Raw genomic sequence first — 20921 nt, forward strand, 5'->3', positions numbered from 1 at the left:
GGCTACGATATTGCACAAGACCCAACCGACTCATCGGCAAGAGAAAAGTTCCAGAGTGGACTATGAGTCGCTCCCAAAGCCTAAGGGCCACGATACTGCATAAGACCCAGTCGCCTCTTCGACATGGGCAAAGTCCAGGAGTGGACCACGAGTCGCTCCCAAAGCCTAAGGACTACAATACTGCATATGACCCAGTCACCTCTTCGGCATGGGCAAAGTCTAGGAGTGGACTACGAGTCACTTCCAAAGCCTAAGGGCTACAATACTGCACAAGACCCAGCCGCCTCGTCGGCAAGAGAAAAGTCAAGGAGAGTGGACTACAAGTCGTTCCTAGAGCCTAAGGGCTAAAGTATCAAACTAGTAGAGACCTCGGCACCTTACGGGCAGCTCGCTTCCAAGCAGCTCCCAAAGCCTAAGAAACTAAATCAGCACTTACGAGCTCGTCGAATTACGGGCCAAAAGGAGAAATCTACTCCCTTCGCCGAATTACTTTCAGCTCAAGAGTGGGGGGCAAATGATGAGAGCGGATTTGGCCCTCAATGACATTATGGCACCTCTTAATAATTAATACAGTCTCGTAACAACCAGGCATCTCGTAATAACATATTTGATTTGCGTGAAATGAAAAATCCTTTCAAAACCATCAAATCTTACCTGTGTCAATTGCAAAGATGGTTAACACTCTTTTCAACTTACTATGGGTTGTATTAATGATTCCCAATCTACTTTAAATCAATTTAGGGATAGCAAGCACTTTCTTCTTATATCTCAAAATACAGATTTTATTGTGTTATCGGATGCAGGGAAAATTCCGGACTTTGTTTACATTTGGCATCATTATTTTATCCCGAAATTTAACTTATCTGAAAATATTGGGAGGATGAACATCTCAATTTAATTCGGTTATTCAAGCTGAACTATTTGGTATTTTGCAGATTTTACAAGGGTTACAAAGCTGGAATTTTGAAGAAGTATGTTTATGCTCTAATGCTCAGCAACTGATAAGAATGTTTTACGCAGCATATGGATTCTCCCTGGCCATGCCATTGGCTTTTGTTGAAAACCAGGTTGTTATTAAGCAACCTTAAAAAAATTAACTTTTGTTATGTAAATAGACAGTTTAACAAATCAGCCCATACGGTATCCCAGTTAGCTAAATATCACTTTTCTTCTTCTTTTGTTAGTTCAGATTATCTAGAAGGGATACCTAGTGTTGATGACTTTATCTCCCTTTCTATTTGTTAATATAGTATTTACTTTTCAAAAAAAAATTTTAATTGATGATGGGACATTTCCTTTTATTCTGATTTTCTATATCATTTTTATGAGTTTTATGATCATGGGATTGTTTCTTGTTTGCCCATATGTGGGAATGATTGTATAGCAGAGGCTGAGGAAAAATAATTGAAAATATTGATCTTGGCCCTATATAATGGGTTGGGCTGACCCAGTCGGTCTTTGGGTCAAGGGCTACAAGAGATACATATGTTGCTTCTAGGCAAATGAATAGTTATGTCTTGCAAGAATGCTTACATACCAAAGAGTTTGAGGTTTTATGATCAGGCTGTTTAAACATGAAAACCTTGGGCTGAAGATCAGATTGGAGTAGAATTAAGGTTTTAATATATGTGGTTGGGCTGGAGTTAACCTTATCGTGAGCTAACCTAACTTGAGTTGCTCCCCTTGATAGACTATAAGTTGGGTAGGCCTAACCCGACCCTAATCGTACACAATCTGAGCCCACATGAAATTGTATAATAAAGTATGAACTGTATCATATCCGCATAAATGCACCCACTGACCATGGCGAAGACTTAGGACCGAATTCTACCTGTACCTAGGTTAGGTTGGGGATGGACTATTCCCATTTTGTAGCCCTTCAAATGAAATAAAAAAGATGCATCAATACAAAGGTTCAATTATAATATGGGAAAAATAACTGACCAATAAATTAGAAGCATAAACCTGGTAATGATTCGTTACATATATTATATATCTATACCATTATGGTCATCTTAAATTGTATTTAGTTATTTATATATATGATTAGCTTTAACTCACATCCATGCATAGACATGTACAAATGCACAGATGTTATGTGTCTTATTTATATAAAAGCATTTATGTATGTATGTATATACATTTATTAATGAAATTTGTACATATTTATAATCTATTTTACTCTTGAATTGACTATTAAACTGAATGAAAATGAACGAATAAAACATATTAAAAAAAATACCTTCAAACCTTTGGACCAAGCTTGAGTCTAAGGTTTGAATCTTAGGGTTGGGTTTGGATTGACCCTGACCCCAACCCAACCCGCCCAAATTGCACCCTTGTCCTCCATTGACTAACCCATGTTCACTTGTCTCAGAAAAGTTTCAAATTTTCAATCTTTTTAGAAAAATTAATTAAAAGGGCATTAAAACAAGAAAACAAAGAAAAGGGAAATGAGCGGTTCATTGGAAATGGAACCAACTTTCTGTTAAAACTTGTGGGTATGGATTATGAATATCCACTTTCATTTTTTGACGAGGTCTAGCCTTCAAACTTCAAAGGTGAAGCCTTGTTCGGAAGGCAAGTTTCAGAAAATGATATTATACTTAGCAACAAGAGAAAAGAAAAAACAAACGACATACGACGACAACGATGAATGTGGCTTCGACGGTACCATTAATTGAATTTGCAACCACAACTTCACAAACAGTAGTTGACAAAACTATCTCTTTGGGGTTGTCCTGTTATCCATCAATCTTCTTTTCCTTTTTCATTTTCAACAAGGAATTCCAAATCCCCTGTGGCCAAATCCGCAGCAAAACGGGACTTGATTGAGCTGCTTTTACTAAGCCGCTTTCCCATTTGATGTTATTATGAGCTGAGGAATTCAGAATGCCGTGAAGTCTTGTTTGGTAAAAAACAGGAGTTAAAACTATATTTATATGTTGCAAAATTGACTTTTTGGTAAAGCTAATGCCGAAGCCCTTTCAATTCAAATACACTTTTAGCTTCACTAAAAAGTCGTTTTCTTGACTGAATGAAAACATATAGGATTTCTAGCTTTTTCAGTAAACATAACTTCTTAGACTTTCTATGTGCTGTGGAGCATACCTTACAAAGCCAGAGCTAAAAGTGGTCCATTACAGGTTACAGCTCGAGCTTTTCGCGACATCACTTTTTATTTTACTTTTAAAAGCCCACAGTCAGGCCCACTTACACCCTATATCCACTTGACACCCATACTTCATGCCCCACATTGTAGTGGTATGGATCATATAAATACTAATCCATTTGTTAGAAAGGGCCCAACCCTCATGTGATGGTGTGAAGACCTCCCAATGTCTTAAAAACCGAATCGGACGTCCGCCGGGTTGTTCGCGAACGGTTGAACCGTATAATTTGTCGATTAATAACTAATAAGAAGATCACAACCGTCCCAAACCCGGGATGCAATTAGCTTCCCAGATTAACCGGCATCGGTTCGACCGCCATGGTCAACAAAATATAGAAAACACTATTTAGACCAATTCACGGCTTGCTAATTTGGAGCGCTGTATCCGTTGGATAACTTTTAGGACTGATGTGATGTATTCACCTTGCCAGAAGAAATGGCAAATCGAAGACAAAAGATTCCTATTCAACGGTTCTTGTGCATGGAACTACACTTTAAATTTGAGAGTTAGAGTAGGAGAACATCATACGGACCGCCTTTAGTGCCTTGCTTTCTCTCCGGAGCCTGGAGGCTGGACTCTGGAGAGCCTGGAGGCTGGAGTCCGGACGACGCCAACTTCTAGAGTTCTACTCTATTTCTAGCCTTTAATCTTTTCCTTCTTTCTCTTCTTCTCGGCATAGCAATTTCTGTTTCGTAAGTTGTTACTTCTTCCAACGATTTGAAAGGAAAAAGGGAGAGAAGTCGAGCAACGAAGAAGCAGACAGACGTTTGCAGAGCCAAGTTCAGGTATGGCTTTCCCTTTCTTCTCCCTGTTTCTTATTTCCATATTTTCCGCATAAGAAAGCGATCACGTGTTACACGAGTGTCGTGACGTGTCTGAGTGGTACTGGCTCGGAATAGGGAATCCCTGTTTCCTTGGAAACAGAGGACTTGATTCCCACTCAGGGTAGAACTAGTCTCTTTCCCTCCGTTAACTATATTCATTATTAAGGAATTTCGCTTTTTCCAAATTGGACGACGAAGCTCAGACGAACTCTGCCGGATATCGGTGGCGTCGGTGGCGTCGGTTGCGCGTGTCGTCTCAAATCTCGCTGTCTACCTCACCGGACTAACAAGGACAGTCTGAAACCACTATTGATCAATCGATCATCTCCCCTCTACCTACCGAATTCAGACTCCGTTCCAACGCGTAGGTAATTTATGTTTCTTTCTGTATAATCTTGATCCTTCCATGTTTCCATATGGAAGTTCATAATGACGATCTCCATCTGTTGAATTCTCGAATAATCTTGAGATTGGTTATTTTGCTTTGGTTTCTGAAATTTACGTAATTTTTGTAGGATTTGTGTGATCGGTGGGTAGCCGATTCATTACTAGGGTGTTAAATTTTTCTTGTCTCTATATTTAAGACTTTGCAGGATTGTTTAGAGTTTTTGTGCTCCGTTTAGCTAAATGTAGTTAAGAAGGTGATTGCCGGTCTGGTTACTAGTTGCTAGAAAATATCTGTTGGGCAATTGATTTAACTAGCAGCAGGATTATTTGGACTATGGTTAATGGCATTGGCTGATTTGTTTTAGATAAGGGAGGAAATCTGTTAGGGAGTCATTAATTGTTCGTGCTAGTAGAATATAGAATTTTCTTAGTTCAGTAGTCGTGCCTGGCTTGTTTTGCGTTTTCTCGCGTCTGTGTTTCCCTGGTTGAGCACTTGTGATTGCTAAACTCCTTTCTGGTTTGTGTTGTTATCCAACTGCGGAAACAATAAAGTGGCAACTTTTAAAGAGGTTGGATGGATGACTTTCTGGGAAGTATCTAAACCTGAATGTGTGAAATTACTTGATATGTCTTTATAACCATTTGAAGTTATATTGTTAGAAGCATTAATGTCTGGAATTGCAGATTTGAAGATGGAAAGTACACACAATTTTGAAGCTTTTAACTTACAGAATTCTTTCTTTTTCTTTTTAAATAGAAAACCATGTATTGGATACCAACGGAAAAAAGGATAGAAAGAAAACCATGTATTGGATAAATATGCTGGAATTCAGAATATTCTTATTGGTGTAGTAGATGGATTACATTTTCAGTAGTAGGAGGCTTGATGCTGGACAAAATTAAGCCCATAACCAAATAACCATGGGAAGGATGGTTATGGTTGGAATTGTATTGCAGAAAATTTTCTTGAGGTACAACAATGTCTATACCAGGCATATCATGATAAAAGATGCATGTGTATATTCTAGTACATGCTTGGAGTTGTAGTGTGGACAATGCCAGGTGGCATGATTTTTTAGAAAAATTGAAAAAAAATGAAAAGCTAAAATAAATTAACAAGATGGACAAGAAATTGAAAAAAAAATCTTAAATTTTTATTCAATATGAATTTTGATGTATACAATGGTTTATATATGAATAATAAAATGAAATTGAAAAAAATACAATAAAATTGAAATAAAATTGAAAATAAAATTGGTCGTGCCAGCACAGTCCTATTTTATGGCTTCACTGTGCTGGCCCACGGTCCTAAATGTTTCTATTTTGGATCTTCATAAATATAGTCGGGGCTCATATGTGTTCGTCTTGGAATGTTTACTCATATCTAGTTAACTCCGTTTCTTTCAGTTGCAATGGTATCTTCTTCAGATTCATGGATGAAGGAATTTAGTGAAGCATCAAAGCTTGCTGATGACATCAATGGCATGATCTCTGAAAGAGGTTCTTTTCCCCCATCAGGACCAGAAACACAACGTCACTCATCAGCCATTAGAAGGAAGATTACAATCCTAGGGACCAGACTAGATAGCTTGCAGTCTATCTTATCAAAGCTACCAAGCAAGCAACCTATGTAAGTGCTTTGTTATAGTTAAGGTTTCTTTATGTAATTTGCAAGCTTTTCTGTTGTTAGTTTCCTCAAGAATCTGATCTGCATTGTATTATTATCTCATTGGAATCTTACACATACACACTATAGATAGATAGATAGATAGATAGATACTCTTGTCATGCATGTTCTAATTTCTTCTCATATCAGTTGGATTTCTTTTAGAAAAAATTGATAACTCATGTGGGTTAAGTATCCTAGTGTAAGAGCATGTGTATAAGATTAAAGGAAAAAACTAACAAGCTTACATTATATGATTCCAATACTTTGATTTAACTTTTACAGTCTACACAGAAACCAAGGCAAGTTGGTTTTTTTAATTGGTAGCCAATGAGCATTAAGCCTCATGCATCCTAAGGTCCTCATGCCTCCATGTTTTTAAACATTGATGGATAGTATAAGTTTTTTTTTTCCCCTTTTTGAGAAATAAGTTATCTTCTCAAAAGAAAAAAGATATAATAAGGAGAAGTTCAGAAATGCTAAAATTTTCCCCAACACGGAGCAATCCTCAGAAGGTTTGAATATTTTATTGAACTAATTTATATTTGGGGTATCACATTGGTTCTTAACAAAGGAATAATTCAAGGTTTTCAATTCAAATGACATACTGAGAGGATGGCAGTCTGTGTCCTTATTTTCAACTAGAAACATTCCAAATTCTATCCAATTAAATTTCAGGTAGTCTATGCAACCCAGGGAGGTCTGGAACTAGAGGAGCTTTTAGAAATAATCATGGACCCTATTGGGGTTGGAAACTATATTAAAGCTTAGCACTCTTGGAGGGGTTTAAAGTGATTATTTAGTGGATTAAAGACATCAATAGTCAACTTGGGCAATCGAGACACGTGAAAGGCTTCATCTCCCTTAATGGCAGAAGCTGTAGCTATTTTGGAAGCAGTGAAGGTTCTGGTCAGTTCGGATTGGAATAGAGCTATTGTAGAAAGTGGTGACTTTCAAGTCATCAGCTATCTGCAAGATCCAAGCAAGGAGTGTTCTTTGACAATCTTGGTTTTTGTGTAAAGATATTTCTGCATTGTGCTAGAACAGGGAAATCACTTTCAAATGGACTAGAGAAGCTCAAATAGTGCTGCTCACGCCATTGCAAAATCTGGTCTTAAGTTTAGGTTGTTCTATTTTGATGTTTTTCCTTTTTGGTCGTCAAACATTGTTAATCTGAAATTTCTGGGTGTCTCTAGCAGTAGTAATAGGAGTCCTAAGCAGTTTTTGTCTGAGTTTGTAATGTGTCTGGGTTGTAGTGTGTTGGTATGCTATCTCTTGTCTGTGTTTGGTTTCTTGGTTTTACTGTTAGTTTGTTGAGTTCTTGTTGTTTGTTGGTGTTCTGTAGTTTGTTTGCTCTATGAAATGATATTCTGGATTACTGAAAAAAAAAAAAAAATTGAACTGCTTATTCAAGTAGTCCTGAGATCAGCAAATTCACTGGCAGATTCTGCTACTAGGGCAGTTGTGAAGAGACATGAACTTTATTGGGAACCTAGCCCCCTCTGGATTAAGTTTTAATTTATTTTTGGGGATTAGTTATGTATTGTTAGGGGAGATCAAGGCAGTAGCATGGGGGCTACCTCCGTTCATGCTTCTTTGGGGAAAGCCCAACTTTGTTTTGTTTTATCTGTACTAATTTCAGTTGTTTCTAATAAAGCTTTTTGACCTGTTACCGATCAAAAAGTAGGCATTTCTATTTTAAATATTTGAAGGAACCAAGTTCAAGGGACTAGAAGGGCTAGAGGAAGATCAAAATAGATAATGGGTTGAAGTAGCAAGAAATGATTTAAGAGCTCATAATTTAACAATGGATAATGCAAGGGCAAAACAGGATTCATGTAGTTTACCCCATATAGCTTGGATAAGGCTTAGATGATGATGATAATGATGATGAACCCAAATTTGTCAACATGGCTGAGCATGCATATCATTTAGATTTGGGTGTCAGTTATTAACATAATTATTGTATCCATGTTCTCCCAACTGGACTTCAATAACTCTGATCAGGTTAGACAGATATGATCAAATTTTGTCATTCCCACAATACTCTGGTGTTGTAAATTTGAGTTTATTATCTGAACTCAGTAGCTCTTAAGCTGTTTTTTTCATTGAAAAATAACTCTGTTTCTTAATCTTGTTTATGCTCTGTTTCATTCCAATGGACAGAACAGAGAAGGAGATGCATCGACGTCAGGATATGCTTGCACATTTGAGATCAAAAGCCAACCAAATGGCTTCCACATTGAACATGTCCAATTTTGCTAACAGAGACAGCTTGCTAGGACCAGATACAAAGCCAACAGATGTCATGAGCAGAACAACTGGCTTGGACAATTACGGCCTTGTGGGCTTTCAACGACAAATTATGAAAGGCAAGTTCTCACGATTTCATCAGAGAACATTCTTCTTTCATATTCTTTATTATCATTAGGTTTGCCTATCTGAACACGTGTGTTATTGGATTGGAAGCAGAACAAGATGAAGGCCTTGAGAAATTGGAGGAGACAGTATTAAGCACTAAACATATTGCATTGGCAGTGAACGAGGAACTCAGCCTACATACTAGGCTCCTTGTATGTTTTCTGTCTATGGGTCATTTCCTTTTCCAAATGTCTATATTAATTGCTGAATCTTATGTCTGCTGCTCTATTGTGCAGGATACATTGGATGAACACGTGGACTCAACAGACTCCAGGCTACAGGTTAGACTTAATATCTCTATGATTTTCAATCATTCATTATTAGCTTAGTGAGGTTGACATACATGAACAAAATGACTGGAGGTTTTGTTCTTTTGGTTTGGGGACATTTCTTATAAGCAAGAAAGGATAGATCATTTCCACTTTATATTTGTAATAACCTGAAAAGAAAAAATTTTGCATTACGGAAAAGAATACTTTGGAGAAAAATCAAAATCCCTAACCACTGGGATCTACTTGTGTGGAAATCAAACTCCTTAACCCCAAATATTTGATGGAATAAATTGGGTAAGTGTTTTGGAATGGTAGAATACTGATATGTTTCATTCTATTGCCAATTGGCATATTTATACAGTAAGTTGCTGCAATAAATAGAAAGAAATGAAAATAGAAAGAAGAAAAGAAAAGAAAGAAGAGAAAATAGAAAGTGCAAAAATAGAAAGAAAGAAATAGAAAGAAAAAACTTTCTAAATCAATCCTTCCACAATCCTAAGAATATATACAATTCTATTTTCAGATCTGAACCAGTAACCCCACGTTTTCCAACACTCCCCCTCAAGTTGGTGAATAAAGATCCTCCATTCCCAGCTTGGCTATAATTCTCCGAAAGTCTGTACTATTGAGCCCTTTAGTAAGTACATCGGCCAGTTGTCCTTTTGTAGACACATAGGAGTGCAAATCAACTTGCTGTCCAGTTTCTCTTTTATAAGTGTCGGTCAATTTTGATGTGCTTCGTCCTGTCATGTTGAACATGATTGTGAGCAATATTGATGGCTGACTTGTTGTCACAACATAGTTTCATAGGCTCTTCTCGTGGAATCTTCAGGTATTCTAAAATTATCTTCAACCAGAGTAATTCACACACTCCTTGTGCCATAGCCCTGAATTCTGCCTCTGCACTTGACCGAGTCACTACATTTTGCTTCTTACTCCTCCAAGTGACTAAGTTTCCTCCTAAGAAGGTACAGTAACCAGAAGTGGACCGTCTATCTACTGGAGATCCTGCATAATCGGCATATGTATATGCTTCAAGAGTCAGTCCTCCATTTCTTCTGAATAAAATTCCTTTTCCTGGATTGGCTTTCAAATAGTGCAGAATTCGATGAGCAGCCTGCAGATGAACTTCTTTAGGAGTATGCATAAACTAACTTATTACACTTACAGCATATGCAATATCCGGTCGTGCATGTGCAAGATAAATGAGTTTTCCAACTAGTCTTTGGAACATCTCCTTGTCTACACTTGCATTCTCGTTGGCTTCTCCAAGTTTATGATTGGGATCTATAGGTGTAGAAGCTGGTTTACATGTCATATTTCTTATTTCTCTCAAAAGATCAACAACATACTTTTGTTGAGAGATAAAGATGCCTTGTTTAGAATGTGCAACTTCAATTCCGAGAAAATACTTTAGTCTCCCCAAGTCTTTTATCTCAAATTCTCTGGCAAGGCAGTTTTTCAATGCTTTCTTCTCCTTTTTATCATTCCCAATAACGATTATATCATCCACATAGACTAATAGTGCAGTAACTCCCCTTGAGGCTGTGTGTTTGATAAACAATGTGTGGTCACCTTGACTTTGCTTGTAACCCGTATTCAGCATTACCTTCGTAAATCCTCCAAACCATGCTCTCGGATATTGTTTGAGACCGTATAGTGCTTTCTTCAACCGACAAACTTTGTTCCCTTTAATGCCTTCTCCAAAACCTGGTGGAATGTCCATGTATATCTCATCTTCTAGATCACCATGGAGAAACGCATTTTTTACATCAAACTATTGCAAATCCCAATTATATTTAGCAACCAACGACAGTAACACCCTTACTGTATTCATTTTAGCTACTGGAGCAAAAGTCTCCTGATAATCTACCCCATAAGTCTATGTATATCCCTTGGCTACCAGGCGTGCTTTGTACCTTTCTAATGACCCATCAGATTTGTACTTAATTGTGAACACCCATTTACAACCTACCGTCTTCTTGTTTCTTGGTAGATCCACAACCCATTTAGCCAAATGTGTTGTTTTTTTTTCTAATGCCTCCATTTCCACTCTCATGGCTTTTCTCCACTCCTTGTTAGAAAGTGCCTCAGCTAGAGTATTAGGAATTGGAATGGTGTTAAGGCTGGCCAGAAAACTTTTATGGGATTTAGAGAATCTTTGGAATGATACATATTTGGCTAAAAGGTACAATGGGCGTTTGGTACATTCTCTGGTTCCTTTTCTCAGTGCAATAGGTAGTCCATACTCATACTGTGAAGGTGTAGGTTCAGGATCTAAGCATCCCTCAGTTCTAGGATTAGGAGTTGAATCTTGGACTTGCACAGGTTGAGGATCTGGTTTTTTCCTCCTAGAGTAAACATGCATATATCTCACATTATCATGCACATCATTCGTGGGGTTAACAGTGTCTGAATTTGGTTCAATGGTCGGGTTGTTTGACTCTTGTTGAGACTCGAGAATGTGGGGCTCAGAGGAATGTGACTCAGAGGGATGTGATTCTTGACGATTGAATGTCTGTGAGGAGGGTAATACATCTAGGGAGAGTAGATTCGAGGCCTTATCTTCCATTAATGAGGGCTCCTCCTGAAGATAAGGTTGAGTGAAAAAAGATTTTCCTTCCTCAAATGTGACATCGATGGAGGTGTAGAATTTTCTAGTGGCTGGATGATAACATTTATAACCTTTCTGAGTTGGGGAATATCCCAAGAAGACACCTGATTGCTCGTGGGTCTAATTTTCCCTTATTATGGACATGAACAAAGGCAGTGCAGCAAAAAATTCTTGGTGTGAGATTTTTTTAGGCTCGAATATCAAGGTAAATTTGAGAAAGGACTTGTATTGGGCTTCGATTGTCAAGAACTTTAGATGGTAGTAGACTTGCTCATGGGCCGGGCCGGGCCAGGCTTTTACTATGTATTAACAAATTTTTTTAAGACTCGAGCCCGGCCCGACCATCGGGCCTACAACTTGGGCCCGAGCCCGACCCTCATAAAAAGCCCGAAGAGGCCCGGGCCCGAAATTTAGCCTATACTATTATTATTATTAATGTTGAAGCAATTGAATAGAGAGAGAGATTGAAATTATAAAGAAAATAATAAAAAATATATATATATTAAATTATAAATATATATTTTAATAAATATTATATTATTTATATATTTTATATAATATATAAAATACATATTATATATTTTATAAAATATATAATACTGAGTCGGGTCAGGCCGGGCTTTTTTGACAAATCCCGAGCCCGATTCAAAACACAGTCGGGCTTACTGTGTTAAGCCCGAGATCAGGCCCGCAGGCCTAATTATATGACCAAGCCCGGCCGGGTTGTGGGCCGGGCCGGGCCATTGGGCTACTCGGCCCATGAACAGGTCTAGATGGTAGTCTATTTATGGTGTAGGCAGCAGTAAGGACAGCTTCCCCCCAATATTGTTTTGGCACCTGATTTTGAAAGAGAGGCTTGGGTGGTTTGCAAAAGATGGCCATTTTTTTCTCTCAACTGCCCCATTCTGTTAGGGAGTGTTAACACAGGAAGATTCATGCACAATGCCTTCTTTCTGAAAAAATGGGGACAAATTCTGATTAAAATAATCTGTAGCATTTTCAGATCGAAACCTTTTAATTTTCACACCAAACTGAGTTTAGACCATGTTATGAGAGTTGGGAAGAATCGTACCCACATCAGATTTAGACTTAAGAAGAAAAATCCATGTGACCCTAATGCAATCATCAATAAATGTGAGGAACCATCTGGAACCAGTAATGTTGGGAATTTGAGAAGGGCCCCATATATCCGAATGAATCAAATAAAAAGGAGTTGATATTTTATTGTTGATTGGGAAAGAAACCCTTCCGTGCTTAGCAAGTTCACAAACATCACAATGAAAGGTTTCAACATCAATTCCTTTAAACAAGGAAGGAAGCATTGTTTTTAAAATAGGGAATGAAGGATGACCAAAACGGAAATGATGACGCCAAATTAAATCTTTATTGGATGTAGATAAGAATGACTCGTGTGTGACATGCATAACAGTGTGAGATGATTTGCTGGTTGCTTCAAGGTAATAGAGTCCATCTCTTTCCTTAGCAAGTCCAATCTTCTTCCCTGAAACCTGGTCCTGAAATACACAATAAGAAGGGAAGAACACAACATTGTAGTTCACATCCTGGGTGAGTTTATGTATAGAGATAAGGCTAGTGGATAACTTAGGAACATGAAGCACATTTTTAAGTAATAGGGATGGAGTAATTTGAATATTCCCAATCCCTGCCACTGTGGTGAAAGAACCATCAGCAACATAAATTTTTCCATTACTAGGACAGGGTGTATAGGTGAGAAAATGTAGTGAAGAGGGTGTCATGTGGTCAGTAACTCCAAAATCAAGAATCCATGGAAAAACACTAGCCGAGGCATGTAATCCTAGAGATAAAGACTCACCTAAGAAAGCAAGAGAGGTAGAACCACTTCCTGGTTTCAAGGATTTCAGGAAGCACCTTAGCCTTTCAATTTCTTCATCATTAAATGGTCCCTGACTTGAGTGTTCTTGCTGCGGGGTTGTGGAGATATTATGGGCCTATTGAACTCCTTTTGAAACTCCTCGATTTCCTCATTCCTTGCTGGATGTGGGGAAGGTTTCCCATGAAGTTTCCAGCACCGATCTTTCGTGTGTCTGGGCTTCTTGCAATAGGTGCACCAGAGGTTATCGTTAGAGTCACGGGTGGTTGTGTCACGGGCCAAGTTGTGATTGTTCTCACCCTTTGAACCACTGTAACTTCCTCCCCTTGCCACCATGGCTGAGTCTTTGGGATCTTTAGGCTCAAGCATGATTCCACAACGGCTTTCCTCAGCTTTGACAAGGGAGGCACTTCTTCTTTGCCAAGAATTTGTATTCGGACCTGATCAAATTCAGCATTCAGTCCGACCAAAAAATCATACACCCTATCTCTTTCAATAAAATTCTTCAAGATCACAGCATCATCTGCACACTTTGTCTCGAGAACCCAATAATGATCAAGCTCATGCCATAAATTTTGCAATAGATTTGCATACTCTGTAACACTCCTGCTCCCTTGTTTGGCCGCCACAGTCTTCACTTTGACCTCATAGACACAAGCAGCGTCATGGGCTTTGGAATAGGTTTGTCGGACGGCATCCCAAATAGCCTTTGAAGAGGGAAGAAACATACAAGTATCACTGATCTCGGGTGTCATTGAACTCCACAACCATGACATAATCATGGAGTCATCTTCGTCCCAAGCATCAAGATTTGGCTCGCCCAACCTTAGTCCTGTTCCAAGGAGGTGACTATTTTTTCCTTTTCCCTTCAAATAGGTACGCACTGGTTGTGACCACTTCAAGTAATTCTGGCCATTCAGTCTATATGTTGTCTGAATATTCTGCAAATCACTAGTGTGAGGATGAGAATTTGTTGCTCTTTCATCGGTTTGGATGGGAGTACTTGTTGCAGTCATGTCGGACATTGTTAATGGAGGAAAAATAAGGCCAGCAGGAAAGGAGAATAAAGGAACACTTCTGGTTACAGATCAACACTGAAGGCCAGAAGAGAAAAACACAAAAAACTGGCAATGAAGGCCGAAAAAATCTCAAGGTTGACAAACCTAGAGCTCTAATACCATGTTTTGGAATGGTAGAATACTGATATGTTTCATTCTATTGCCAATGGGCATATTTATACAGTAAGCTGCCGCAATAAATAGAAAGAAAGAAAAATAGAAAGAAAAAAAAATAGAAAGAAGAAAAACAAGAAAAAAGAGAAAATAGAAAGTACAAAAATAGAAAGAAAAAACTTTCTAAATCAATCCTTTCACAATCCTAGGAATATATACAATTCTATTTTCAGATCTGAACCAGTAATCCTACGTTTTCCAACAGTAAGTACCTTCGTCTCAAAGTTTGTTAGCAGAAGATTCAATGAAGATTGCTGCTCCATTTCTGTTCTTAGGACTCGATGTCTCTTGTGGAAAAATTTTCTTTTGAGAAGTCGCTAATGCTGGCAGATAGATGTTATGTTTTTCTGTTACCATTTCTTGAATCAAGATCTCTCATCATTTCCCTTTGGATGAACTATTAAAGTATTCTTCATTCTTTTAAATTTTTCTTATTGTGGCAGAGAGTGCAAAGGCGACTGGCAATCCTGAATAAGCGGACCAAGGGGGGTTGCTCCTGCATGTGCATGCTCTTGGCAGTAATTGGAATTGTGATTTTGACTGTGGTTATTTGGGCGCTGATCAAGTACTTGTAATATTAATCTTAATTATGGCAAACACCGTGACCATTTCTCTCATCTTTGGCCTCTCTTGCTTTTATCTCTGCACTGGTTATAGCATTTATGTAACCAAGGCAACCCTCTCTGTAAATTGCAAATAGCCGAGTATTATAGAATAAATATTTTCTAATTTTTGTGGTTTGTTATTAGAAATCATTATCTTTCAATCATAAGGTGGAAATAAAGGGTTACAGACTTAAAGTGTTCATGCTTTGTACATACCCTACATGAACCTGAATTCTCGACTTCAAGCTCATGCTAAGATGTTGCTAGGAGCCTGGGAAGTGAAATGGAGTTAGCAGTTATGTGGAATGACAAGAATGGTAAGTAAGGCTTTTTCAAGTCTTGTAGGTAAGGCTGTCAATGGACCAGTTTTGGATTGGACCCGTTCAATTCAAAATCAATTTGGATGGATTGGACAGACCAACAAGACATTGGATTGGACCAATCCAGTCCAAAATATTTATGAGATTGGATTGGACCTGGTCCGTCCATAACAAATTTATATTGGATTGTATTGGATTAAGCCAATATCTGATCCATTGATAAAAGATAAGAAAGAATATGTGTCAATGGAACGAGTTTGAGTTGAAACTAATTTAAATCAAAATGAATTTGAACAGATTGGACAATCCAGACATTGAATTGGAGTGGTGCAAATTGGTCTAAAACATTCATTGGATTGGATTGGACCTGGTCCATTTATAATGGATTGGATTGGACCAAATCCAGTCCAATTTATGCCCCTACTTGTAGGTCATCTACAATTAGCTTATTACTTTAGTTGCTGTATCGATAGTTCAGAAGAGAGAAGTTGCAGGAGAAAGGCATGCTCCACATTTAGCGGTTCAACATAATCTAGTTATGCTTCCTTTCTATGGAAACTAGATCCCTCAAGCAACATTCTTGCTTCTCCATGGGAACAATGTTCAAACCTTTGGTAAACTTATTTGTCTTATTTTTCAGTCACCAAAACGCCAAATAGGGGTTAACTTTGGCTGTTGGGGCCCAATAGTATAGGCTGTTGAAACAGTTCTTGGATTGAGCATGTTTTGGGCAATTCACGCCCATACTTTAAATAAATTAATATGTAATTACTAATTTACCTATTCTCGTGGTAAGGTTGCATTTTCAGAAATTCTCTTAACAGGATAGACTGGGCACCAACAGCTAAAGTTTTTCTGCCAAATAGAGACTAGAGAGTTTCTATGGGTTAGAAACGAGTCCAGCGTCGGCAGATCCGGACTCCTGTTATGCAGTAGTTAGCGACAGCGATGGCTCTTTCCTTTTCCTGTACAGTAGTGTTTTGGCATGCGTGAAAATGGTGGTCATAAGGTTTTTGAAGGGATGGATAGATAACTTCTCCCCACAAGATGTTATTGCCACGGCTAATGCCCAATGTCTAGAATTACTAACTACAAACTCTTTTGTGCTTACAAGCATGCTTTAAAGTATTGATATGTCTGATACGAACAGGCGTATTAGATGTTTTGATATTTCATATCTTTTCTTTAGATTTTTTTTTTTTTTGAAAATTGTTTAGGGTTAGTTTTAGATTTACCTACCTCTTGAAAGTGTCAAAGTTACCCTTTATTTGAGATTTCGAGAGTTAGGGATGTAATCTGAAATGTCCAATGTACCATATCAAAATTTTAAACCTTGCTTTTAAATGAATCCAATTGGCCCACAACTGGCAGTCCACCTCTGAATCGCTAGGTGTTGCCGCATGAGAGTTGTATCAACTTGGATGGTGCAGCTATTCCACTTTAGGCTGGCATGGGTACGGTTTTTACATATCATAGGGGGCGTTCCATGGAAAAACTTTAACAGCCTGGGCTGTTTTGGTAACATGTTGTGAATGACATCTAGTCATGAGTGTGGGAATTTTACACTATTTTTTTTTAGCTGAAACGATAAATAAGGACCTGAATTAGCCAAGTGTCATGTGTAGAGGATCTTAAAACAGCCAAAGTGAACTGGCCTTTCGTATATGAAGAGCTGTATGCGTACCTATTGTGTCAGTCGAGGGGGCAAAGGCACTTGATGTATTCTATGCTCTTCTCTTTGCCCATAAACTTGTTTGTTTGAAAGTGATTCCCCCTTTTTTGTTAAGTTACTATTGGCAAATTCCACATTACCTTGTTGCATGGGCCATGTCATTGAAGACTGCAGAAGCTTAATGTCTTTCCTTTTGTTGTTTGCACCTTTCTCCTGCTCATTTAAATTTTAGGGTAAAATGTAAAATCCTCCTGTGTATGAAGGGTTAGAATACATCGTATGAACATTTAGAGGCATTAGAGACAAGTATCAAAGCATGAAGCTCAGGAATCATAATACCTCATTTTCCTAAAAAAACCTAAATTCAAATAGGATGACATATATAAATACTAAAATTTTAGTCATACCATGTAACAGTATAAGGCTATTTTTATCATGTTAAAAAAAAAAAACTATAATTCTTATACTAGAAAAAATACATAAATGAATTAACCACCACATAAACAAATTATGATAAAAAAGAAAACAAAATGCCTCAATTTAAAATTACCCTTTTGTTTTATTTAAATATTGAAAAGTTTTAATGCTTTGTCATCAATTAATAACAAGAGCTAAAGAAAAGTGGACCACAATCCAAATGCCACCAGCAAAGAGTTATTAAAAACAGCTGCAATCTTAGAAGCCTCTTAATGCCCATTATATATGTATATATATATTATGAGTGGGAGGAGTTCAAGAAATGATCAAAGCAAGAATGGTTTCATATTCCATCGTCGCCTTTTATATGGATGGATTTGAGCTTGCATCTGGTGCATTTGGTCTAGAGCTATCAACTGGGGTTAATGGAATGGAATTATCAATTTGTATAGAATGTTGGGAGCTAACTTGTTATGACATATTCAACCTATACAATTTACAAATGAATAAAAATAAATAATACAAGAACCAAATAAAATTCATATGCATACAAAGAGAGAAGCCAAGGCTATTTCATGATAAAATTGTTAAAATAGATGTTTAACGTAATACAATTGCTAAAATAAAACTCTTCGGATTATATAATATTATAATATAATATGAAATCCTTTCACCATTAACCAAATGTCAACAGTCCATAGAATCAAACAACTTTACTGTGTCTTAATGAATCATACGTCTGAAAGTGAATTATATGATATCAAGTTACCTACAAAGATAAAATTTCCAAATTCCAACTTTTATGATTCAAGTAGTCAACTATTCATTATTCAAGTGAATAATTTCTAATGGCTATTCAAATTAACATCTATCAAATTCAAAACAAATCAAGATACTTTAATGGTTCAAGAAAAATCCAAGATAACTTTAATATGTTGATCATGCTAGTAGAGAAAGTATAGATTGATCAATCGACAACTAAAATGCCTGCTCAAGTTAATAAGCATTTTTTTAGATTTTCAGAATCCTCATTTTCCTTGTTTATTCTATTTTAATATGACTCCTTTTCTACTAATAAGGACATCAAAATGGCTTCATCAATAGAAACTGTAGAGAGAGAGGCCTTGAAAATCTTTTTGTAGAACAAGCAACAAAAATTGAGCAAATACATCGTTTAGGCTATGTTTGGTTTGAAGGAAAAGGAAGGGAAAGGTAGGGAAACTCTTATATCTATCTTTTCTTTCCTTTCCCTACTTTTTCCTTCAAACCGAACACAACATTAGTGATTAATTTTGGAAACTTTAGACAATGAAATGGCTATATATCAACTCTTATACTTAAGTATTATTCTAAATATTACAGGTTGAGCAATACAAACTCGAGAGAAAACACAATTCCACTACAGAACAAGGTCGGGCTATTAGTGCTATTTGTCTTGATGCCTTAACAAATGATGAGCTAAAAAATGAAGGCTATTCATTATTGGAAACAATAATAAGGTGGACATTCTTTCTATCTTCTTTATAATTACTATTCAATCAACTATGGCCGTTCAAAGTTATTTTAGAATCTAGACCCTTTCGACATCATAAAGATTGTCCTATCTAAGCTATCATTTCAAGAACTAGTCTACAACATGGAAGGGTGGCTTCGGTTTATATGAATATCCTAATTTTTTTTCTTGTTTCTTTCTTTTTATTTGTGACGGTTGTTATTCGCAGCTTCTGAGGCACAATCAAGAGAACCCAGAAAAATGTGAGTCAACAGAACTAAATGATCTCTTTGGCTAGTCTAGAGAACAAAATCTTACAAATAGTAGAATTAAAAAACACTAGATGACTAGAATGTTGGATTGAACATTGAATCTAGTGCCACTTTCCTCCCACTAGCGAGAAGAGACACGAGACTGTCCTCAAGCTATAAGGAGATTGCTCACCACTCCAAAGGAAAAGAGACAAGTTTAGGGATCAACTATTTCATTCATGCTCAAAGAAATAAGAAGAGTAGGATTCTCCTAAGCTCAAGATTTCCCCAATGATTATATGCCTTTTTAATAGGAAATATACAAGCAAAATAAAGTAGAAGAACAACTAATAATAGTTTAAGTCTCAGGCTATAGGCGATGTGGGATTTATTAACGTGCATGACTTGTATGGGCTTCGTCCAGGTGTGTGGGTTCAATAAACTCAATTGGCCCATCTACCACTGGCTCCACAAAGGTGGGTTATTGGGTCGTGGAATCCAGTAGGATGTATATCACTCCCTTCCCTTTATGATAAGCCTTGTCCTCAAAGTGGGCCCTAGAGTATTTTTGTTTCAAAACTTCTCAATCCTCCCAAGTAGCATTCGAAACTTGGGTCCCTTCCCACTATATCAACATCTCAACCCTTATTCTATCCCCCTTTTTGATGATTCAACACTCTAGTATAGTTTTCAGATAGAGCAACATAGTTCCAATAGTGTAAAAATGAGGTAGAGTAGTTATGAAATGGCATTGGCTCCCTAACTTCTTCTTGATCCATGAGACATGAAAAGTAGGGTAGAGTTTACAGCCTGGTGGCAAGTCCAGTTTATATTCCAATGGGCCAATTTTCTCTAACACATTGTAAGGCCCATAAAACCAGGCAACAAGCTCCTAGAATTTCCTTAGAGCCAAGTTGGCTTGCCTATACGGTTGGAGATGAAGATAAACCAAATCACCAACTTCAAACTCCCTTTCACTTCTGTGTTTATCAACCCTAACCATCATATGGTGTCCTTGCATGGGCAAGGTCTTCTTTGAGTTGTGATAAAACTTTGTCTCGCTCCAGAAATTCTTTTTCCACTGATTGTGACCTTGCAATACCAGGAATGTTCGTCAATGGAATAGGTAGTGGGATGCCATACATTGCTTAAAATGGTGTAAGCTTGGAGGTGGAATGGTAGGTGGTGTTGTACCACCATTTAACAACCGCTATCCATTTGGCCTAATTGTGTGAATGTGTGCTTGCAAAACATCTTAAATAAATCTCCAAGGTTCTGTTCAATACGTTAGTTTGGGCATTCGATTATGGGTGATAGGCTGAACTCATGAACAATTTGGTCTCTTGTAGTTTGAATAACTCTTTCCAAAAAAAGGCTTGTGAAGGTGGGATCACAATCACTGATGGTCAAGGAAGGCATACCATGTAATATGAACACCTCTTTCATGAAAACCTTAGCATTGTCTTGTGCCAAGAAAGGATGAGTCAAAGCAATGAAATGTCCATATTTGGACAATCTATCTACAACCACAAGTATGGAGGTCTTCTTGTGAGAGGAGGGTAATCCTTCTATAAATCCCATGTTGATGTCAGTCCAAATCCACTCTCGAAGTGGTAGAATTTATAATAGCCCAGGAGTATTTACATTTTTAGTCTTGTTCCTTTGGCATACTTCACATTTCTAGACCCATTTCTTCACTTCAAAGTGATACTCCTAGTAACAA

At 37.5% G+C, this 20921-nt stretch overlaps 1 protein-coding gene across 7 annotated transcripts; it reads left to right on the forward strand.

Moving 5' to 3' along the window:
• The first annotated feature begins 3545 nt into the window (after nucleotides 1-3545).
• LOC148852204 (syntaxin-52-like) lies at nucleotides 3546-15170 on the forward strand. 7 transcript variants are annotated; one of them, XM_088943913.1, is made up of 7 exons: nucleotides 3546-3958; nucleotides 4196-4365; nucleotides 5792-6014; nucleotides 8217-8422; nucleotides 8523-8623; nucleotides 8708-8752; nucleotides 14885-15170. In XM_088943913.1, exons 3-7 carry the CDS (start codon nucleotides 5797-5799, stop codon nucleotides 15014-15016), a joined length of 702 nt encoding a protein of 233 aa, XP_088800039.1. In that variant the 5' UTR covers nucleotides 3546-3958; nucleotides 4196-4365; nucleotides 5792-5796; the 3' UTR covers nucleotides 15017-15170. The 7 variants fall into 7 exon arrangements, with proteins under 7 accessions (XP_088800039.1, XP_088800038.1, XP_088800044.1 ...); XM_088943912.1 differs by having other exon boundaries at nucleotides 4201-4365; XM_088943916.1 differs by having other exon boundaries at nucleotides 3697-3958; nucleotides 4196-4361.
• Nucleotides 15171-20921: the final 5751 nt, after the last annotated feature.

Source organism: Nelumbo lutea, chromosome 5 (assembly GCF_056320005.1).
Source record: "Nelumbo lutea isolate HS-2025 chromosome 5, American lotus-T2T, whole genome shotgun sequence".
In the NCBI taxonomy this organism is placed as follows: Eukaryota; Viridiplantae; Streptophyta; class Magnoliopsida; order Proteales; family Nelumbonaceae; genus Nelumbo; species Nelumbo lutea.

Excerpts from the sequence above, each read along its gene's own strand:
- LOC148852204 (XM_088943913.1), top strand. The coding sequence starts at position 5,797 with ATGGTATCTTCTTCAGATTCATGGATGAAGGAATTTAGTGAAGCATCA. Across the intron at positions 6,015-8,216 it reads CTACCAAGCAAGCAACCTAT|AACAGAGAAGGAGATGCATC; the intron begins GTAAGTGCTTTG and ends TCCAATGGACAG. Across the intron at positions 8,624-8,707 it reads GCCTACATACTAGGCTCCTT|GATACATTGGATGAACACGT; the intron begins GTATGTTTTCTG and ends TCTATTGTGCAG.